Raw genomic sequence first — 23316 nt, 5'->3', positions numbered from 1 at the left:
TCTAATTAGGAACATAGGCCCTCATTCCGAGTTGATCGCTAGCTGCCGTTGGTCGCTGCACAGTGATCATTTGAAAAAAAATGGCAAAACTGCGCATGCGTGTGCACCGCAATGTGCACGCGCAGCATACGGGTACAAACAGCATCATGGTCTTGCACAGGTTCTAGCGACGCTTTCAGTTGCACTGGTGAACGCAGGGAGATTGACAGGAAGTGGGAGTTTCTGGGTGGCAACTGACCGTTTTCTGGGAGTGTTTGGAAAAACGCAGACGTGGCCGGGCGTTTGCTGGGCGGGTATCTGACATCATTACCGTGTCATTCGTCGCAGCAATCATCGCACAGAATAAGTAACTACAGGGCTGGTCTTGTTCTGCACAAAATGTGTTTGCTGCCGCTCGGCTGCACAGGCATTCGCACTCCTGCAAAGCGAAAATACACTACCCCGTGGGACGGTGACTATGCGTTTGCACGGCTGCTAAAAGTAGCTAGCGAGCTATCAACTCGGAAAGAGGGCCATAGTCTCACAATTGGAAACCCAATAGTCAGTTAGAATTTATGTATGGATTCAATGCCACTTCTAATAGTTGTCACTGTGTAAGTGGCCTGACATTGCTAATCTGTGTTTGGATAATATTACACCCAGGGTTTTTCTAATACACTCGCTCAGGACACTTGAGATCTTGTTTCTTTGGCTTGAAATTATTGCTATTAGTATCCATATAGGGTTAATTAGCCCAACAATGATAGTACTTCAGTCTTAGTTTCCACTGCTATGTACTTGCAGTATAGATATGATCTTTAATCTATATTAGGATATATTAGTATCCCTATAGGGTTAATTATTCCAACAGTAATAGTACTGCAGTCTTAATTTAAGCTGCTATGTACTTACAATATGACTTTGTTCCTTAATATATAATCTCCAATCAGGAACAATATTTTACAGTTGGTAACCCTTTTTGTAGTCAGTTTGAATTTGTGTATGGGTTCAAAGCCGCTTGTAATAGTAATCACTGTGTGGGTAACCTGACGTTGCTTATGGGTGTCTAGATAATATTGCACCTGTATATAAGTGATAATGCTCCCAGATACCAATTACTAATATAATATGTGGTGGATCTCCATCTATTGTATAAATACTTCTTATCGTACTCTTAATGTCAGTAGATGTCTCAAGGCAAATGCCATCATATTAGTAGAATGATACAAAATTCCAGCGAATAAAGTAAATACAATTAGATCCGTCTATTCACGTTTATGTTCTCATTTATTAATGAAGGTGATGCACTTTATATAGTTAGCTGACATTAAAGTGTGGCTATTCCCTTTCACAAATCAGTGGAGCATCTAGTCCCTAAAAACAGCATCCATCAGTGATATAAATAAGGCGCGTCTCAGCGCTCCTATGGCAGCCGCGGCTCCCGTTTCCGGGAGCTGCCTATCTTAGCTGGCCACGTCTTAGGGCTGTTTTATACACACCGGTTTTCACCGGATGGCAAAAAGCCGGACAAACTTTGCACCCGTGTCGCAATACTTCCACTCGTGGTTAAATATCACTTATTGGCGCCGTCCCCAGCTTTGTATTATGGTGCGGCAAGTGTTATCAGGTTATTCAATGCTATTACATTAATCACCGCAATATACACATAAAATGATACATTTATTTTAAACCGTGAATCTATAATGGGTGCAGGGTGTGCATTGTACATGGGCCCTTGGGTCCAGGAGGGCTCACAAAGCAAACCATAATTATTCTTACCCCTCCGGAGTGCAGTGATGGTCGCCGGTGCCGCAGACAGAAGTCACCAGGAAAATGGCACTATGGAGATGTTCCTGATGATTTGCAATAGACTACAGCACTGCTGCCGGATAGGAGGGATAACCACGTGGAGCCTGAGCATAGGCCCCCTCCTCTCTTAAACCACTCCTGACTAAAGATATGTTTATCAAGCTACTGTATGGCGGCTGGCCATGTTTGCAGTAACAGCATGTTTGCATTGGGAAGACTACTGTACTTAACAAGTATTTTGCCATTACCTGTGTAGTTACCACCATATCACGAGGGTCATAAAAGGTTATGTGGTCACAATAGTGGCGCCGGGATCCTGACTGGGTTACCATACAGCCTGCCGCTATGCCGGTGAGGTAGGTGATTGCCCCTCTGTGGGTGTCCACGTCACCCATAGAGGGAGAATACTATGGCGAGCCCGCAGCGTGGCAAGCAAAGCGAGCCCGCAAAGGGCTTCATTGCCCTGGCCCCTCTGCCGGCATTCCACTGCTCGGGATGCCGATGTCGGCATACTGACATTCGGCATCCCGTGCAGCGGTATAACATACTGATCCTAATAAAAGACCCAAAGCATTTAAAAAAGTAGGCATATTATGATTGCAATACTGTTTAATACCATTTATTTATTTAGAAGATGGCCCAGGAAGCAGTGTATTCTTACCACCCTTAACAGTATAACTCTGCTGCGATATTCTTTTGATAAATAACTGAGAACAAGAGCTTAAAGTCTAAAACCATGGTTCATGCTAGACGATAAAATCCTTTTTGCCAGCAATGGGATTTTTTTATTACTAGGACTGGGAACATGTTTATTATATGTCACTTAGGTGCTGATACATTATCACTAATGGACTATTACATATGCGGAAATGGTAACTTCATATGTTTTTAGTAACAATCCAATTCATTGTTAGAGACCGGATGGGGTAGCCTAGTATTCAGCAATCTTGCAGGAACCAACGTCAACTTCAGATGGCGATGACTTCCGGAGCCCTGCTCTTTCCTATAGGAAGGTTCGGTGTTGCTTTGGGGATAAGGTCAGCAGTTTGCTAAGGAGATCTGGGGTTAGAACCAATGCCATCTTCTAATAGCGTTGAGTCCTGGAGCCCTGCTACTTCATATGGGAAGGAGGTCTGGTGTTTAGTTACAGAGCCCCCCACTGCTTCCTAAGAGAAGGAGGTTTGGCCCAACGATGAATAAGTCACTGGGCTTTAAAATCTGTTATCGCCTGGCAGAGACTAGTCACTGTAGGAAGTGCAACTAAAACGCAAGGCATCTAAAGCACACACTACATCAAACCAGAGTGAAGAAATCACACTGGCATATCTATAATGGGTGCAGGGTGTGTTGGGCACACGGGCCTCTGGTTAAAGGGGGCCCATAATGCACACCCTGCAGCCACTGAATTTACTTAAATTCCTGGAGATTAAGGGGGTAATTCCAAGTTGATCGCAGCAGGAAAATTTTTAGCAGTTGGGCAAAACCATGTGCACTGCAGGGGGGGGGCAGATATAACATTTGCAGAGAGAGTTAGATTTGGGTGGGTTATTTTGTTTCTGTGCAGGGTAAATACTGGCTGCTTTATCTTTACACTGGAATTTAGATTGCAGATTGAACTCACCACACCCAAATCTATCTCTCTCTGCACATGTTATATCTGCCTCCCCTGCAGTGCACATGGTTTTGCCTAACTGCTAAAAAAGTTCCTGCTGCGATCAACATGGAATTACCCCCTAAGCACATACAATTACTTCCAGGTTAAAGTCAGGGCTCCTGTAATAAAATCCCTCTAAGAAATCACAAATGTCTGTTCTGCTTTATATCTGTTGTTTTTTCAATGTTAAGTATGCTGCTGCTTTAGTGTTAGACTTTATTATAGCTCTTACAATTCTGTGTCATATGTGTTGTTTTGTTTTTTACCTATACATTGATCACAAATGTGAGCTCCTCGTACAAGAGGTGATATCCCAGCTATTGTATATTATACTTTATCACGCTTTGTTAAATTTTTAATGAGGAATGACTGCTTAATGTATATTTATAGTGTTGGATGTCAATGACGAGAGTCCCACTTTCTACCCAATGCTGTACAACCTTTCACTCGCTGAGAACGTTCCTCGGGATTATGTTGTAGCACGCCTGAATTGCTCAGATGCGGACACAGGATTGAATGCAGAGCTCAGCTATTTTATAACAGGTACTTAACCTTATTACAGCAGTTAATTCTAAAATATAGTTAATCCTACTTGACAGGGGCTTTAGCAACTTGTAATCTGCATCTTTAGTTTAGATTTCTATATGTGCACATTTTTTAACCATATCAGTGAATATAAATGTTATCACTAGACTTTATATACTGTAGCATCAACATAATCTGTAGCATTGAGTAAGATTTCTGTAGATATCAGAACAAACACATAGGTATTAGGTACTGCTGGATTTAAGGGTTTAATTGACCAGAATCTGTGAATAATCATGGTTGAATACTCATCTGATTGGGTGTCCAGGTGTGGCTTAACTTTTTTAGAGCCAATAGATGCCAGATGCAAAGACTAATACTGTATGCCTGTAAAACACATTCCTGATCAATGTGCTAGCAGCCCGGCTGTACTCCAAGTTCTCAAATCCATTAAAATGCAGCGGAGTATTCATTATCATAAAGTCTTGAAGCATAGTGGTCATATCTTATGGATGACAACACTACTGGGTCCAGCGTTGGACTGGCCCACAGGGGTACAGGGGAAACCACTGGTAGGCCCTACTGCCTGGGGGGCCCTCCTCCTCCTCCTCTAGGGATCAGGTTCCAGACTGTGCACTTGAATTATATTTTCTATAGTGCATTGCTGTTATTAATCTGGCACATTATAATGCATGCACTAGCAGTATTTACTATGTATATTTATCAAGGGGCCCAGACCATGCACTCTCTAATGGTTAGCCAAGCCTCTGTGTCAGCTGGCCACACCCACTCTGGAAATGCCACATCCCTAAGCATGGGCTTCTACCACTGCAAATCCCCAGTGGGCCCTTCAATCCCCAGTCCGACACTGACTGGGTCTGTATATCTAGGTGGAAGTGCCATACTGTGTGTGCAGTGTATCCACTGAAAATTGGCCTGTGAAACAAGGAGTGAATAGGTCTGGCAATTATTGCATAGATGGCAACGCCATGGTTCCTGCCCATATTCCACATTTTATCTAAATGTGGCCCTGAATATACTATACAGAAACCAAAAATATCCAGTATATGTTACAGTGTACCAACTGACACTTGGCCCATCTAGTCTTTTTTTTTTTTTTTTTTCCTTTTGATAACTTAAACACTACTTGTTCCTTAATTCTTTGTAAATGTGGCCCTGAATATACCATATACAGAAACCAAACATAACCTGTAGATCACAGGTTCTCAAACTCGGTCCTCAGGACCCCACACGGTGCATATTTTGCAGGTCTCCTCACAGAATCACAAGTGACATAATTAACTCCACCTGTGGACCTTTTAAAATGTGTCTGTGAGTAATTAATACACCTGTGCACCTGCTGGGTTACCTGCAAAACATGCACTGTGTGGGGTCCTGAGGACCGAGTTTGAGAACCACTGCTGTAGATGATACTTTGCCCCAACTTATGGCTTTCTTATTCAGATAAAATATAGATACTGGTATGGATAGACCTATTTTTCTATTCACTAGCTTTTGCTTCTCTTGTAATCGCTTGTAATCTTGTAAATTTGCTGAGTAGTGAGAGGTTGTGAAAGGAGGATAGATTTGTGTTTTATCTACATAAAGAGTAAATACATTTCTTACTATAAGAAGAGCATACAAAATGTAACATGTCTTATTAGCATTCCCATTTACCGCAAAATGTTATTCCATTATTGTTACTCTGTATTGTCAAGGTTTTGAAGGCAGAGTTCATGCCAGGTTCTCACAAATGTTACAGATTGCTGATTTAGCGTGGATTATTGCATAAAAGGAAGTAATAGTGGTGTGAGTTCGCCATCTAGTGGTTGTATGAAAATAGTTTTGTTTCTCCTTATCTCCGATATAGAGTACAAAGTTAAAGTATCTTTTCCATCACATACTTGGGTATTTCTGTAATCCTCTTTTACCATCTGATCTGTCTGGTTTTTTTTTTTTGTTGTTGTTGTTATATGCTGTTGCCAAGCTGCCTTCTGCTCTAGTGTTTCTTTTTTTAATATATTTCTACTCCATTAAAATAACAAAATAAATGTTTGCTTGCTAAATATAGCAAAGCAAAAACAAAATTAAAAACTAAATAAAAAGGTAAAACAGCTGACAATACTATAGCAAACAAATGATATATCCTGCATAGTCTTGCTACTGTATGTGAATAGATCCTTGGGTATTGTTATTGTAATGATAAATTGATGTCTTAAGGCAACTGCAACCATATGGGGCATACTGTACAGAACTATCAGACAGACATTAAGTAAGGGTTATGGGATACAAGGAGTGACTAATCAATATGTAATTGGGGCACCCCTGTCTTAGCTATCACAAGACCAATGTGTCTCTTCAAACAGTAACAAATAATATTTGTCATGCAACATACATTTTAATATATGCCAAGTAGAGCAAGCATATTTGTAATGTGTTATACTGTAAATAACAAAGAAACAAGAACATATCAACAGAGATGTAGGTTAGAAGCCTGCTGTGTTACAGCACCAATATCACAGGTAAAGAACTGCTGTCACACCTCATAATGGGAAACACAAACAGGCTCCACAATGCATTTACATTGTAAACTGTATAAAAATGGTTTACGTGACCAGAAGAATCAGGTACAGTAACTGATAGTTACAAACATATCTGGTAGTTTAAGCTTCCTACTAACCCTAAAAGGAATACATACCAAATGCTGGCGGTCACATGACCGACCGTGGCATCCCAACACTGAAGATCCTGACATCAGAGGGGGTAAGTATTTCTGTCCCCTACCCTAACCCTCGGGGAGTGGCGGCTAGGGCTAACTCTCTGGGGTTGTTGGCTACAGCTAACCTCTGGGAGGTCACCCCCTAGTGCCTAACCCTCCTACCCCTGGCCCTAACCCTGAACCCCAATACTAATCTTCGGGATAATGACTGTTGGTGATCTGGCGCGAGTCTCCTGAGTGTTGTCGGTATTTTGTCGTCGGTCACATGATCGCTGTCATCCCGACAGGCGGGATGCTTAAAACACACAGGGCATGATTCAGAAGTAGAGGCAGTTGCAACTGTGTGGGAGATGTATGAAGCAGTGATGAGAGTGGAGAAGTGAGCCAGTGGAGAAGTTGCCCATGGCAACCATTCAGCATTGAGGTAAAATTTATCAATTGCATTCTATAAAATTCTATGTAGCAGTTGGTTGATTGCCAATGGCAACTACTCCACTGGCACACTTCTCCACTCTTTCCACTGCTTCATACATCTTCCCCACAGTGTATCTTTTGACGCAGCTGCTACTGTGTCTTTATGCTAATGCCACAGCTGATGGTCATCCTACTTAGAGACCTACTAGGTCCGATGCTAATCCACCACTGTGTGTACAAAGATGCACCATCTGAAATTGCACCAGGCTTGCAGAGGCGCCGAATCTCCATATGGACATGGCTGCCAGAGTCTGTGAAACTGTGTCTTTAGATGCAGTCACTGCCGCCGACATGCCCGCATCTAGCTAGCCACCCCCCTTTACCGCCCAGATACAACCATCAAAAATGAATGTATCTGCTTGCAATTTTGATCTGCGTCTTTGTGAGACAACCATCAGGACGCATGCGCACTGTGGCTTACCCACAGCATTCACCTCTGAACCAGGCCCATAGTCCCTGATAATTTAGTTTTAAAGAAGAAAACATATAAGTGGTGATGAAGATGTTGGTGAACCTTAAATTTCCCCTTAAATTAGTTCCCATTTGATGTTCTATTTTCCAGCTGGCTCAGTCACAATGGGAAATAAAATAAACATAACATTCTACAGTGATTCCTAATCTTCTGACATATTGAGCCTGATTCAGATGTGGTTTGAGGGTGCATTTCTACAAAAATTCTGCTGCTTACTTGTATGCAGCAGCGATGCACTACAGTAGTATGGTAATGCAGCACAGATGTCGACTTATGGCTGCCAGGTCGGCATAACAATCAGAGATGTATGGGGGGAGGGGTGGCCTGGTATAGTGGGCTCGGAGGGGGCATGACATAACAGAACAGGCTGTGGTTGGGGGACAGGATTCATGATCGCACTGTCATACCCATGCTTTGCAATGCCAAGTTGACTGGCATATTACAGCTGGGGGCACGGCTGTGATGTCGTGTTTCATCATGACTTACATCATCGACCACCTGGTTTGCCCACTTTACTTGGTAAGTGGGTAGAGGGGTGCTGGCAAGTCTGGGAGACTTGCCCACTTCCCCAAGGGGGGGGGGGGGGGGGTAAGCACCAACCGATTTTCAGGAGCCTCCTGGCCATTCCGGGAGAGTAGACAAGTATGTATTGGAGCAGAAGGTGTCTGGTATAAGTAGGATGGCGCATTGGATCACCGTCAACACCATCGGCTGTCTGAGTAACCTATGGGGTCAAGCAAGCCAGCTGCCACAGCTCATTCCAAGGGGTGTAGTATGTCTGACCGGTGGTCAGGAGACTGCCGGTCAGCATACCGATGCCGGGATCCCGGCAGCATACCGGCGGGGAGGGGCGAGTGCAGCAAGCCCCTTGCGGGCTCGCTGTGCTCACCACGCTGCAGGCTCGGTGGCGATCTGCGGTCGCCACGGGTTCTATTCCCACTCTATGGGTGTCGTGGACACCCACGAGTGGAAATAGTCACTGTTGGTCGGCATGCCGACCATCGGGATAGTGAGGGGGCGGAATGTCGGTGGAGGTCATGTGACTGTCGGTCTCCCGACCGCCGGTCACATGAATACCTCCCCGTTCCAAGAGGCCAGGTACTGCACATGTGGGATCTGAATCAGGCCCATTTTGTCATTATTTTGGCAATAACTATAATTCAGTTTCAACATTAATAGAACAAAAACGTTTCAATTGGGTGATTATCTGGACAAAAGTGCTAATTTATTTAGTGATGTGTGAATATTAACTAATGGTATTTAGATTAATTTGTAAGACTTTATTAAAGTGTATTGCTCTTCCTTTTGACTAAATTAAGTTGTTTTAGTCTGAATTGTTCAATGTCCTCATTCATTATTTAGAATGGGTTTGTTGGGTCGAGACTCATTAGGTCGACCACTGTTGGTCTGCAGGTCGACAAGGAAATAGGTCAACATGTCAGTGCACCGTGTTCCCTTGCATGTCCTGCTTCGCTCTCCATGCTTCAGGCAAGGTGCCTCGCTCTGCTACTACTGCGCTCGGCACTCGTTACTATTACCAATCGTAGTCCACGTGGATCATAAAGTATGAAAAAGTTAAAAAAATGGGAAAAAAGTGAAAAACTTCCGTCGACCTTTTCATGTGTTGACCTTTGACACGTTGACCTAATGCAGGTGTCGACCTAATGCATGTCGACCAATAGTGGTCGACCTATTGAGTGTCAACCTAAGTAAGGTTGACCTAAGGACCGTATCCCCATTATTCCTTAGTCTGCACTTTATTGCCCAGAAACCACTGGGGCCATTGCCCAGCTCTATGGTATAGATGGCTGGCTCTGAATAAAGCTACATTTTCTGTTCCTTTTCCATGTTCTAGCATGCTGTATGCACTTTCACATCAATGTCTTTCTGTCTTCTGAAAGTGGAGGTATGAGGACAGGTCACTGTGCCAATTTTATTACCTGACCTGTTTCCTGCTCTCTGCATCATGGGATTACTATATAGTTTATACAGTAGGAATCCATGAAATAAGAAAAATCACTCTGTCTTAGGAACTAGTCATGTGAGACTAGCAGCAAGTATTTAAATAAAAGCTTGTTTGACACTTGTCTCTAAGAACGGGTGAAAGATGGCTGATGACAAGTCTGTATCGTAAACATTGCATCTGAAGTTTACATTAATACATTTCCCTATATTTATAACCTACTTTAAAAGCAAGAAATATCATCATTGTGTTATCAGCAGCATACTGTTAACCCAATTGCTCTAGAATACAGTCAACTTCTTACAGAAATGGCTGATACTAGTGAGTGGTGTATGCACTTAATGAACTATTATATAAGCAATGTGGGAGGGAGAAAGAAATAAAGGAGACGGGTTCCTGTGTTCAATAAAATATCAGCATAACATGCCTGCTGTACGGAAACTGGAAGTCTTTGTAATACATTCACTTGTAATTGTCTTGACAACCCACCTCTACTTTTTGCCCAATTAAATTTGATTGAATTTCTCTATTGAAATACTTCGAAGGTGAATGACACATAATTATCAGTATGCAGCAACACTACTTCAATTAAGCTATTCTTTCAGCTACAATACACACATTTTCTTCTTTGTGACATGCCCCTAATCACTCTAGTTGTTATAGGAATAAGGTTTGTCATAATGAGATACTTATGTTAATACAGTATGTATTTAGCTAATCATAACTCTGTTTGTAATACTATACTGATCCATAATCCATGAGCAGTTGTACAGTAGTTTTACAATGGAAGTGTAAATTCCCACTGTGTATTGTTTTGTGTTGCTGTCTGCTCTCACTTAATACTATTTGAATTGTTTTAATAGCTTTATGCTGTTACACCTCTGACCCAATGGTAATTTGAGAAAAATTTACTTAGTTTTCTTTCTGTAATGTCATTCTATTATGGGGTGGGTGGGTGGGGGGGGCAGTGTGTGTTCGTTTGTCGGGGGAAGGGGGGGGGTGCATAGTCAATCAGGAAACAGCCATTGATGACTCTACGATCTTTGGGAAGAGAAGATGGGGGCAACTAACACAGGGGGTAATTCCAAGTTGATCGCAGCAGGAAATTTTTTAGCAGTTGGGCAAAACCATGTGCACTGCAGGGGGGGCAGATATAACATGTGCAGAGAGAGTTAGATTTGGGTGGGTTATTTTGTTTCTGTGCAGGGTAAATACTGGCTGCTTTATTTTTACACTGCAATTTAGATTGCAGATTGAACTCACCACACCCAAATCTAACTCTCTCTGCAAATGTTGTATCTGCCCCCCTGCAGTGCACATGGTTTTGCCCAACTGCTAAAAATTTTCCTGCTGCGATCAACTTGGAATTACCCCCACAGTCTCTTACAAAAGACCTGGGGAAAAAAAATATATATAAATATATATATATATATATATAGTAATAAAGTATCAGGAGCACTCACCAGTCTTCATATGCCTTTTTATTGTTAATAGCATCAGGAAATCAGCATAGTAGAACCCCTATGCTGATTTCCTGATGCTATTAACAATAAAAAAAAAGGCATATGAAGACTGGTGAGTGCTCCTGGTACTTTATTACTACATTTGAATGGACTGGTCCAGGCGACACATGTCTATATATGGATGCAACCCCAGCAGTTAATATACAAGGCTAGAGTGTGGACTGTACAAGAATATGAATATATATATATATATATATATAAACAAATCTGAGGGCACTAGAAGTGTGGTACTGTTTGAACAATTGCTTATCATTAAAAACAGTTCTTAGTTATAAAAGATTTTATTCATGAAAATACAGAATAAAAACATATACAGTCTTTGTATACTTTCACATGGAGAAGTCTTCAAAAGTATTCTCTTTTAACATTCAGTTTCTTTTGTAAATAATTCCATAGATTACGGAACAACAGAACAATCCAACGCATTTCGTCCCTCAGTGGGACTTCATCAGGGGTATTAGATCAAATGCTCAAGATTGAAATGAAGGAAACTTGAATGACACTTTATTTAGACCAATTTACATGGAAATGATACCAGACTATAAATGGTATGGTGAAATACAAGATGGTACGGCTCCGTGATGTATAGGAGTCCTTATTAAAATATGATGTATCCCGCCACACAATTAAAGCTTCCCCGGGACACAGGTCACAACTATCTCCTACTGAACTTCTTGATATAAAAATGGCCTTCAGGGCACAATAAATAGCAGCGTGCAATCTGGGTCATGTGCAACTCTCAAAGTTCAGTAGACGTGTGTGGCGGGATACGTCATATTTTAATAAGGACTCCTATACATCACGGAGCCGTACCATATTGTATTTCACCAAACCATTTATAGTCTGGTATCATTTCCATGTAAATTGGTCTAAATAAAGTGTCATTCAAGTTTCCTTCATTTCAATCTTGAGCATTTGATCTAATACCCCTGATGAAGTCCAACTGAGGGATGAAAAGCGTTGGTTTGTTCTGTTGTTCCGTAATCTATGTAATTATTTACAAAAGAAACTGAATGTTAAAAGAGAATACTTTTGAAGACTTATCCATGTGAAAGTATACAAAGACTGTATATGTTTTTATTCTGTATTTTCATTAATAAAATCCTTTATAACTAAAAACTGTTTTTAATGATAAGCAATTGTTCAAACAGTACCACACTTCTAGCGCCCTCAGATTTGTTTTTCTATCTGTTACCTTTTGTGAACCTGACTAACAGGAGGTTCTTCTAGCGGTGCTGCTTCTGTTTTTTGTAGCGCAGCTGGGTACCGTCTTTTGTCTATATATATAATGCGCACAAGCCGTTTGGTGGAGCAGCTGGACCAACCCATACCAGGTATGTCTTCTGCATGCTGGATGAAGGTCTCCATTGCAGCTTCCAGTGAATCAAAATGAATCCCACGCATCTTGCGCTTGATTTGTGGCAACACAAAGAAGTCACAGGGGGCCAGGTCTGGACTGTACAGAGGATGACCAAGCTCCTGGATGCATTCATGGGTCAGAAAATTCACCACTTTCCTGGACTTGTGGGCAGGTGCGTTGTTGTGATGTAGAAGGGCACCATGAGTGTGAGTTCTTGTATGGCGACTGGAAATGGCGTCCATGACTTGCTGTAGGCATTGGTTGGCATACCAGTGACAGTGCACTGCTGCACGAGTAGTATGGTAGCTACATGCTGAGTCTTGGCCACAAAAACAACCACCATCTGCGTGGCCATGCTGCGCTAATGTCGGAACTTCTGTGGTGGCACACCTCCAACTATTGTGTGTTCTCGAGGTAGAAACTGTAGATAAGATTCATCGCCACTGGTGATCTCACAGACAGATTTTGAGTGACCGCCATCAAAGCTGGCCAGCATGTTGCAGCATGTTGCAGCACAAGAGCCTCCTTCTGCTCTCAAGTCAGCTTATGGGGCACGCAGCATCTAGAAATCTTGCTCAGGCCAAGCTTTTCATGGAATTTCAAGCAGATGGATCCAGATGAGATGACTTTTCTCTTTGGGCCATGGTCACCTTGGCGTCCATCTCACCAATGGCCTGTACTTAAGCAACGCTGTGCTCAATGAGAGGTCAGTGCTCCTTATCTTCCAAGGACCGTCTCCAGTGGTGGGATTCAGCCAGTTCGCACCGGTTCTTCAGAACCGATACCTAATGTTAGGTATGGTTCTGAGAACCGTTTGCTAATGAGCGCCACCAGCATAGGCGCCGATTCCGTTACCCCAGTAGAGCTTGCCCCCGCAGCCCCCGAAGTAGATTGAGACGCGCTGGGGGCTGCAGAAGCGCTTCTGTACCATAGCAATGAAAAAATAAACAACCAAAAATGGCCGCCGGCAAGGAGGAGACAGATGCTAGAGGTCACATTTGACCTCTAGCGCCTGTCTCCTCGGCGGCGGGCATTTTAAGAGGGTGTTTTTTTTACCCTACTATGGTACAGAAGCGCTTCCACAGCCCCCAGCGTGTCTCAATCTACTGCGGGGGCTAGCAGTAACCACTGATGCCCGCACCCACCCTCCCCACTTTACTGATGCAGCGGCCAGGAGATACCTGGCAATACACAGGAAAGCCCTGGCAACGCACAGGAGACCCCCTAGCAACACGTATGAAACACCTGGCAACGCACAGGAGACCCCCTAGCAACACGTATGAAACCCCTGGCAACGCACAGGAGACCCCTAGCAATGTAAGTGGCATTATTATGTGTGGGCATAAAATGGTGTCAGGGCCATAACGGTGTGTATCATAATATGTAATTGGCGTTACAGTGTGTGGCATAACGAATAATGGGTGTTATTTGAGTATTAAATGCATGAATTATTAAACTACCTTTCGGTATACTTAAAATGGTCATTAGGACATAGAACCTGTTGTTAATTAATTTGAATCCCACCACTGACCGTCTCCCATGGCGAAATTCTGCGAACTACTCAAACACAGTTGTTCGGAATAGTGCTTCCTCCCCATAAGCAACTTGCAGTCAGTCAGAACTCTCCAGCTGTCGCAGACCACTCATGTAGTTGTAGAAGATCATGACTCTCCAGTGGCCCCTGTTGAGCTCCATAACGAGTTTGTGAAGGAAGTGAGCATGCTGGCTTCTTCAGTGTGCAGTGCTGCTTATATACGTTTCTGTGCCTTAGAATTTCACAAGATCTTTAGTCAGAGATTACAGTTCACAACCAGTCAGATTATGTCTTATCTATCTATCTATCTATCTATCTATCTATCTATCTATCTATCTATCTATCTATCTATCTATCTATCTATCTATCTATCTATCTATCTATCTATCTAATTTATATAATCAGTAACACACTATGGACATCAACTTAGAATTTTTTTTTCTTAAGGTACAAATTCTTGTACTATGTACAAAAAAGTACATACAATATATACCTTACATATGTGTTGTTGTTTTGTTTTGTTTTTTTGGTGGGGAAGGGCGGGGGGGGGGGGGGGTTAACTTTTATATGACAGCACCCGACACCTTGAGCAGAATGGGAAGGGATGCATTGACTGAGTCAAATATTGGCTTATACTGTACATGTAATTGTAACTCAATTAGACATGGAAATATATGCAGATATGTCTTTCTAAGGCATATGTCTTACTTGTTCTGCAGAGCTGGTGTAAATACTGTGTATAATGTGATATTAATAATCAGAACCGCCATCTAGCACAATCTAGAATTTTGCTTATTCATTTCTGTTCATAAGCATTGTGCAGCTACGGGATTCCTTATGCAGCACAAATGGGGGCTGTGTAATAAGGTAACATCACTTGTTCTAAACTGCAGTTCATTGCACTATAGTTTATTAGAGGCTGCATTAGCAACAATTTCTGTGGGATTTAGATATATTGTTACTACTACTAAGTAATCATTATGTCATATTCAGATCAGAGTAGAGGCGGAACTACCATTGGTACACCAGGTGCATTGCATCCGGCCCCTAAGGAATAAGGGCCCACTGCTGCCCAGACCAGCATTGAGTTATCCCCTGGTTCCCCCACTGACCATTTTGAGTAATGCCAATGAATGGCCCAGTGCAGAGAGCAGGATCTGAGGAAAGCACAAGGAGCAGGGGCCCCATGTCACAGACAGAGCAGAGGCCGTTGTGTTCCTATGATCTCCACGGTACTGTACATGCCCCGTATCTATCTTGAACTATTGGCCCCATTAAGTAATGGCTATGGCTGTTCCTCACTTCTCTCTGAGCTGATTGAGCTTCTCTTTGGATCAAAACTGTCCAGGTTGTTGGGATTTGATGCTACCTTTGGGTTAGCTGGAATATATAATTTCCATTAGAATAGAACACAGTTAAGCTTAATGTAAAGACTACCTGTAGGAGCAGCTCACATGAGGGTTTTTAAATTTGCTTGAGACCAACAACTGTTTAGTATTACAGAGATCCATGGACTGGCCACAGCATATTCATGGCAAATATCATTATGACAGATACAAGTCGTCATAAGAATGTGTGTCTAGTATAGGTGGGCTTCACCTAAAACATTATACAGTACTTATTCTTTCAAATTCTGCTGATGAGGGTGCTGCAGCAGACAATAACCTCCAGAAGGAAAAAACTGTACGAACAGGTACTAATTAGAAATTGATAAATAGAAGCGGTGACAACAACAAATGGTATAAAACAGCTGCCAGCCTATGGCAGGCGCAGTGTCCTCATCCCAACTCTGGTTATACGTGGCCTCTGTAGCCGCAGTACTGAGATAACAGCTGTGACGGTTCTATAACACGTCCATGAGACGTTTTCCTTTTTGCACTCACTTCAGGCCACCTACCAGTCAACACACACAGTAATTCCCATGGTTTTGACTCATGGTCCCAAACATAATAGTATACTGAGTTGTGCAGTCAAGTAAAATCATGCATCGCAGTGGTTTCCAGGACTTTTCACTAAGCGAATAATCTGATAATGTGCAAACATTGTCAATGTGCCCACCCTTTGATTCAGGCCCTCATTCTCCTGCTCAGATTGTCTACAAGCCTACATGGATTTAACCACTTAAGAGATGATTATTTTTTTTTAAATGACATCAAAACTCTATCAAATTACCAGTGTCCATATGTCCCAGGTGTAACATTACTCTCATGGCCCTGAGGGAGAATAGATTTTCCAGTGGCAATAGATTAACCAGTGGCCTTAAACCAAGCCCCCAATTGTAATAGATCTCTGTGGCATTACCACCTCACCCCAGAGTTCTTGCGGAGTGGGTCTCAGAGGGTCCCAGCTGATTTCTGCAGATATTGTTAAATAATGCCCAGAAGGGAACTTCTCTACCCCTCTTTGCACTGAACTTTAATGACTGGCACATGAGCTCCACAATGCTACTTGCATGACATTACTTGCTATTGTTACATGGCATTCGTAAGCACTAAATTGCAGCTAAGTGTTAAATGAGATCTAAAACCCGGTGCATTAAAGACCCCCAGCCCTTCTCACATTCTTATCTTGTGTCCTGTCTATTCTTTTCGCATTTCATCTCTCAGATTTATCCTCCACTCTTCTAGACTGTAAACTCTCATGAACATGGCCGTCTGCCTTTTTGGTTCTCATACTTCAGTATCCTTGCTTCCAGTGCGCTCCCTTTTACAGTCAGCATCCCTGATCCTTTTTTGGCTGCCCTCCCAGGGCATTGGGTCACTCAGTGTTACAGTTTATAGATGACACTCGCTTAGCACATTGCTAGGAGATGATTATTAATAAAGAAATAGCCAAAGTGGGAGATTGAGTTGCATGAATGAAAGTAGTTTTTACAGTTTTTCATGTTTAAAGTTCTAACGTTTAATTTTAAAGTTATGTGTCTCAAGAGAACTTTTGAAAAAGAGTGCTGATCTTCTGGCAAGTTGGCATATTTATCCACTAGTTGATCTACAATATGTAAATTGCTAATTTAGCAGAATACTTAATTGTGTTATTCCTGAAATGTACTAAAAACATGTAATAACTAAACACACATGTCATTTTGTAAGATTAATTAATTTGTTTCTGCAGGAGGAAACCAAGATGGGAAGTTCATGGTTGGGTTTCGTGATGGCGTACTGAGAACAGTTGTGAATCTTGATCGGGAAACAATGTCTTTCTACAGCTTGATCTTGGAAGCTATTGGTAAGAAAGCACAATTTGCTCTTGGAAAGTAATGTCACCAATGTATCCTAAAGGCACACTAACTACTTGTAATGTCCCAGCATGATTTCTTCAATGGAGTTGTAGAAATGTATTTTTATATAGAAATTTATTTTTTCTGCACATTCTGGGACAGTACCTGCTACAAACGGTAAGGACTGGCACCAGTATTGTTTTTGATGTTTTTTCAGACAAGACCTTCTCCTTTGTCTCTGTCTCCATGCCACGGAGAGAGAGAGAGAGAGAGAGAGAGAGAGAGAGAAGTACTTTCTTATCAGATGTTATTTGTAGGGAGTAGAAAGACTCACTCATGACTTCCAGCAAACTCACTGGGCCTGAATCAGAGGTGGAAACAGTTGCAGCCGTGACCAGAGCCATAAAGAGCCACACTGGGCCCAGATACTGCCAGGGGCATGGCGTAATCAGGGGCAATGCAGCACCCACTACAAAAATATATATCAACAAAATAGTAATTGCAGGATCGGGAAGCGGGTTCCTCCTCCTCAGCAGTGCCATCTTCTAAGTGATATTCAGGAAGATGGCACATGTGCACTAGAGAGCACTTTGCTTTAACTGTGCACTGTCACTAGGAATATGGCACCACGGAGGAAGAGGGACCTGCTTGCCATCACTTGTTAAGAATATTCAATCTGAATCAAGCCTACTGTCTTCCAAAAAAAACTTTTACTGTGTTTTTTTTACTCTATCTTCTGCTATTCACAGTTTTCCATCTGTATTTAAATAGTGTAACAGTAAGGTTAGTGCCACATTTTCTATCTACAATGTGTAGAAGAGACTGTATGGTCCAGGACTCTTGACACAGTTTGTGTCTTCTTTTAAAATAAGTATCTTGTCTACAAATATTTGTACACACGTGTGATAATGATCTCTGTGAATGATCTTTTTTCTGGAAACAGAAATTAAAATGTAATTCACTCGGTGACACTGAAGCACTCTCTACCCCAACCTTCAATCTTTTCAAGTGGTCTCTGAAATCTTACCCTTCTCTGTGGTCTTTTATACCCCAAATAGACTACTATTCCCCCTGCAAGCACAACCCTATGCCTGATCCTAGTTCTATTAGCTGCTATTGCCTTATCATTGCCCTCTCCCTGTAGATTGCAGCTTTCTGAAAGCTGCAGTTTACAGGGAGGGAGTAATGATAAGGCATGTTATGACCTGGGCCCTTTCTATACTGTGTCTTATGTCTGCTCCTCATTCATCAACCTTATATGTACTTGTTCGTGTTTATGTGTATTGTATGATGTGTAGCCCTGACTGTCTGGTGCTATAGAGGTTTGTGTTGACTAACAAATAAACAGTGCTGATGAACTCTATAGGAACTTTCAGTGTTTTACTAGTATTCTTGATCCTAATAGTCTGCAGTTCATACTGTACATAGTTGTCATAGTGGAATATACACAGTGATGTGTGGTGTCTGTGTAACACCTTTTGCAGACAATGGACCAGCAGGAAATCGGAAAACAGGCACAGCCACTGTCCTTGTAACCGTATTGGACATCAATGATAATAAACCAATCTTCCTGAAGAGTAGCTATGAAGCCACAGTTCCAGAGAATGTTCCAGTATTGAGCAGCATTGTACAGGTACATAAGTTACTGGTTTGCATGTTGCCTGCTAATGGAAATGTTATTTGGAAAAAAATCTGATTCGGAAAATATCAAGGAAGACTGATGAAACACATTTTTTTTTTATTTTAATGAAAATGTATGAAACTCAAACTAAGGCCCAGATTTATCAAGCCTTGGAGATAGATAAATTGCACAGTGATAAACTACCAACCAATCAGCTCCTAACTGGCATTTTTTTAAACACAGCCTGTAACATGGCAGTTAGGAGCTGGTTGGTACTTTATCACTGTGCAATTTATCACTCTCCAAGGCTTAATAAATCTGGACCTACTTGTTAACCCTGATTCTGAGTATGTTTTCATGTTCATTTTTCTCTTACTTCCTAGAGGATGCTGGGGACTCCAAAAGGACCATGGGGTATAGACGGATCCGCAGGAGCTTGGGCACACTATAAAGACTTAAACTGGGTGTGAACTGGCTCCTCCCTCTATGCCCCTCCTCCAGACCTCAGTTAGACTTTGTGCCCAGGAGTGATGGGACACACACTAGGGGAGCTCTCCTGAGTTTCTCTAAAAGACTTTGTTAGGTTTATTATTTTCAGGCAGACCTGCTGGCTACAGGCTCCCTGCAGCGTGGGAGTGAGGGGAGAGAAGCAGGACCTACTTCTTCTTAGTTTAAGGGCTCTGCTCCTCGGCTACTGGACACCATTAGCTCCAGAGGGTTCGATCACTTCGTGCGCCTAGCTGCTTGTTCCCTGGAGCCGCACCGTCATCCCCCTCACAGAAGCCAGAAGAAAGAAGCCGGGTGAGTATGCAGAAGGCAGAAGACTTCAGTGACGGCAGAAGACTTCAGTAACGGAGGTAACAGCAGCGGTAACGCTGCGCTCCATGCTCCCACACACCAACGTCTCTGTCAGGGTGCAGGGCGCTGGGGGGGAGCGCCCTGGGCGGCATGTTGCTGAGGTTTGGATCTGTGGCAGGGGGACATATTTAGGTGTCCGGACACCGGGTATGTTCACCCCGCCGGTGTGCCGCGAAACGGAGGGAGCAGCAGCGGTAGCGATGCGCTCCCTGCTCCTGCACACCATCGGCTCTTGCAGGGTGCAGGGCGCTGGGGGGGAGCACCCTGGGCGGCATATACTGACTTAGATCGCTGGCGGGGGGACATATTTCGTTGGCCGGACACCGGGTATGTCACCCCGCCAGGGTGCCGCAGCGATCGCGCTGCGCGCCTTTGCTCCCACACACCACCGGCTTCTGAGGGTGCAGGGCGCAGGGTGGGCGCCCTGGGCAGCGATTCTATTTATGTGTATGTACAGGGGGTTATACCCTGTATATAGGTTCCCCCAGCTCAATATATGTAGTTTTATATATGCTTTTTGAGCGGGCTTAAGCACGCCGAGAAGGGGCGGAGCTTAGCCCTCACAGCGGAGTCCGTGCCATTTTCCTCAGGTCCCCGCCAAGGCTTGCTGTATAGTAAGAAGGAGGGGGGGCACAGTGTTTTTTAGTGCTATATGGAGTCATATAGCATTATGTTTTATAAGGGGCGCATAATCTTTGTTGTGATACGTAAATTCAGTGTTTCCCTGTTTGTTTACCCACTATCTGTTAGTCGACATATGTGAGGGCTTTGTCACAAGCTGCTGTGGGGATAGCTGTCTGCTTCGCCGGCGCATGACGGTACTTGATTCGGAAGATTAAGTATTAGCAGGTTTGTGTGTGTGTGCTTAAAAATGAGAACACGCTAGGGGAGACACAGTTGTTTGTGGGTGCCCTGTCGGCATCAACGGTATTTACTGGGTAAAAAAATTAACAGGCTGTTATTGCCTTGTACCTATATATATATATTTATAGATACATGTGGGGGGAGTTTTATTGAAATTGTATATGTATGCTTCCCTCAGACCCCTCGGGGTTCCATCCAAGATTGTTATTTTTTGCCCGTTTACTATTCCCTGCTGTCGACATATACTAAGTTTCTGTCGACCATAACGTTCCTGGTAGATCCACATCTGGGGCATGTCAGTACATGGTCATACACATTCAGAACACATTACTGTCACTAGGGACCTGACAGGTCTGGACAATCCACTTGCGTATAGGTTTTATATATATATATATGTATATATATGTTTATATATGCATGGTTAGGATATGTGTGTTTTATTGTGTATTACATTATGTATATCCATGAATGCTGAAATAATGGTATTCTTCTCATGTGCTGGTCGCTCTGTTGATTAAGCTCTAGATTGGCCGTGATGAGTTGGTTTTCGATCCTCTCAAGGAGTCCGAATATTATTCTCTTCCCGACGCGGAGAGAACATTGTGGCAGTCAACTCCTGGTCGACGCAGAGCCGGTCGCAAAGGATCATACACAGGAAGCTAAGTGATATTTTATTTCTATACTTATTTGCACTGCATGTACATGGGGGAGTGTTCTGTTCAGGCAGGCATCCGATAGAATTACCCTACAGAGTGTGGGTAAGGTTGCTTATGTTGATTATATTCTATAACATTGCAGCAGGTTGGCGCGTGACGGCAGGAGGTGTAGCCGGGGAAAACTGCTGAGGTTGTTTCCGAGAGATACTGGGATGCCTCAGTTTAGTCAATCTCGGTGGATACCACTGGTAAGTCTAGCTTGTGAGTTAGACTCCTTCACAACGGTTGGGGACGCATTCTTTGGTGGAATGCAGTTGTTTTAATCGTTCGATACCATTCTTTTTTCCTTTTCTGTGCAGATGCTGAAAAGGTAAGAGTTCTGCAGCCCTGTTTGGTCCGCAGAACCGGATCTCGGTTTCTGTTTTTTTAACACGTCCGCCACAGGTCGCTGAGCCTATCTGGCTGGATCCCACTCTGGTGGGGACTCGTCTACTAATTTTCCGTTGGTCCGAGAATTGACTAGGACCTGTGACTTGATTGTATATTCCGAGGGGGGACATTCTGAGTTACAAATGTTACCCCTCACTGTTTTTCTATTAAATCTTGCCGTTTCCCTTCTGGAAGGGGAGGTAGTACGTGACGCCGTACAGAGTGGCGTCAGGTTCAGGGAATTGTTCTGCTGTTTCAAAAAAAAAAAAAAAAGACTAAGAGGTTTCAATGCGTGGTTCTCCGCATTCGGATTACCTGGGTGGATATCCAGGATTGTAATTGCCATTTCATAGGAGTAATGGCGGTATGATGGTTCTCTTTCAACAGTAAGAGCCATTCTTATTCTGTTCTGGGACGCTCTCCAGATTAAGGCGAGATCAAGAAACAAGTGGTGCAAATCGTTGTTTCTCTCTGACTGTTCTTTCAACAGTGGGAATGACTGTTGTTCCCAACGACGCAAAGTTCAGAGGTGGGTGTCAGAGTGGATACTGACCGGTTGAGGTTCCGTGTTTTTTTTCTGTGGAAAGAGATCTGAGGATCCAGAGTCGGATCAGATTTGCAACAGTGTAAACCCATCAATACGTTCCGTTGATGAAGAAGATGGTTGCGGCCTATGAGGCCATTCGGTGAGCAGGTCAAATGCCAGAGTGGTTTTGGCGGGACCAGTTGGACATGTGGTCCAGGTCTCACCTGCACATGCACCGGAAAATAATCCTATTGTCCAGGACCAGGATATCTTTCTTGGGGTGGCTGCACAGTTCTCACCTCCTAGAGGGACGAAGGTTCGGGATCCAGGATTAGATCCTGGTGTCCATGGCTGCAAGTCTCCGAGGCTGGGGAGCAGTCTTTCCAGGGGAAGAATTTCTAGGGGAAAAGGTCAAGCCGGGAAGCTTGTCTGCAATAAGCATTCTTGAATTAAGAGCTATTTACAATGAACGTCTTCTTCGCAATCTGCCCATCTTAATTCTGTAGGACGACTTAACAGTGACGTAAGTAAGCCGCTAGGGCGGAACGAGGAGCAAAGCGACAATGGCAGAAGCCGCAAAAGTTTTCTGCTGGGCGAAAATGCATGTAATCGCTCTATTAGCGGTCTTCGTTCCGGGTATAGACAACGGAGAAATAAACTTCCTCAGCAGACACGATCTCCATCCAGGAGAGTGGGGTCTTCATCAAGAAGTTTTCACAGAAGTGACAAGTCTTTGGGGAATTCCTCAATTAGACATGATGACGTCTCGCCTCAACAAGAAACTTCAGGGATATTGTTCCAGGTCAAGGAACACTCAAGCTATAGCAGTGGACGCCCTCGTGACACCTTGGTTTCAGTCGGTCTATGTGATCCCTCCACTTTCACTATTTCCAAAGGTGATAAACATAAGAAGAACAAAGATTCAGGCGATCCTCATTGTTCCGGTCTAGCCAAGGAGGGCTTGGTATCCAGATCTTCAAGACTTACTCATAGAAGATCCCTGGCCTCTAAATCTATGAGGGGACCTGTTACAGCAAGGACCGGGCGTGTATCAAGACTTACCGCGGCTGCGTTTGACGGCATGACGGTTGAACGCCATAGCCTAGCCCGTAAGGGTATTTCCGGTGAAGTCA

The 23316-nt window shown here is 43.2% G+C and overlaps 1 protein-coding gene across 5 annotated transcripts in view; it reads left to right on the top strand.

The window, feature by feature from the left end:
- The window catches only part of CDH23 (cadherin related 23), a 1868204-nt gene that overhangs the window by 1466221 nt on the left and 378667 nt on the right, over positions 1 to 23316 (top strand). For all 5 annotated transcript variants that reach the window (XM_063958779.1, XM_063958778.1, XM_063958781.1 and 2 more), the window contains 3 exons: positions 3833 to 3985; positions 17124 to 17237; positions 18714 to 18862. In XM_063958779.1, the coding sequence (XP_063814849.1) occupies positions 3833 to 3985; positions 17124 to 17237; positions 18714 to 18862 (416 nt within the window). The remainder of the gene's footprint in view (positions 1 to 3832; positions 3986 to 17123; positions 17238 to 18713; positions 18863 to 23316) is intronic.

This window comes from Pseudophryne corroboree, chromosome 3 (genome assembly GCF_028390025.1).
Source record: "Pseudophryne corroboree isolate aPseCor3 chromosome 3, aPseCor3.hap2, whole genome shotgun sequence".
Taxonomy (NCBI): Eukaryota; Metazoa; Chordata; class Amphibia; order Anura; family Myobatrachidae; genus Pseudophryne; species Pseudophryne corroboree.
The sequence above is the reverse complement of the archived record's forward strand: the minus strand, read 5'-3'. Positions and strand labels throughout refer to the sequence as shown.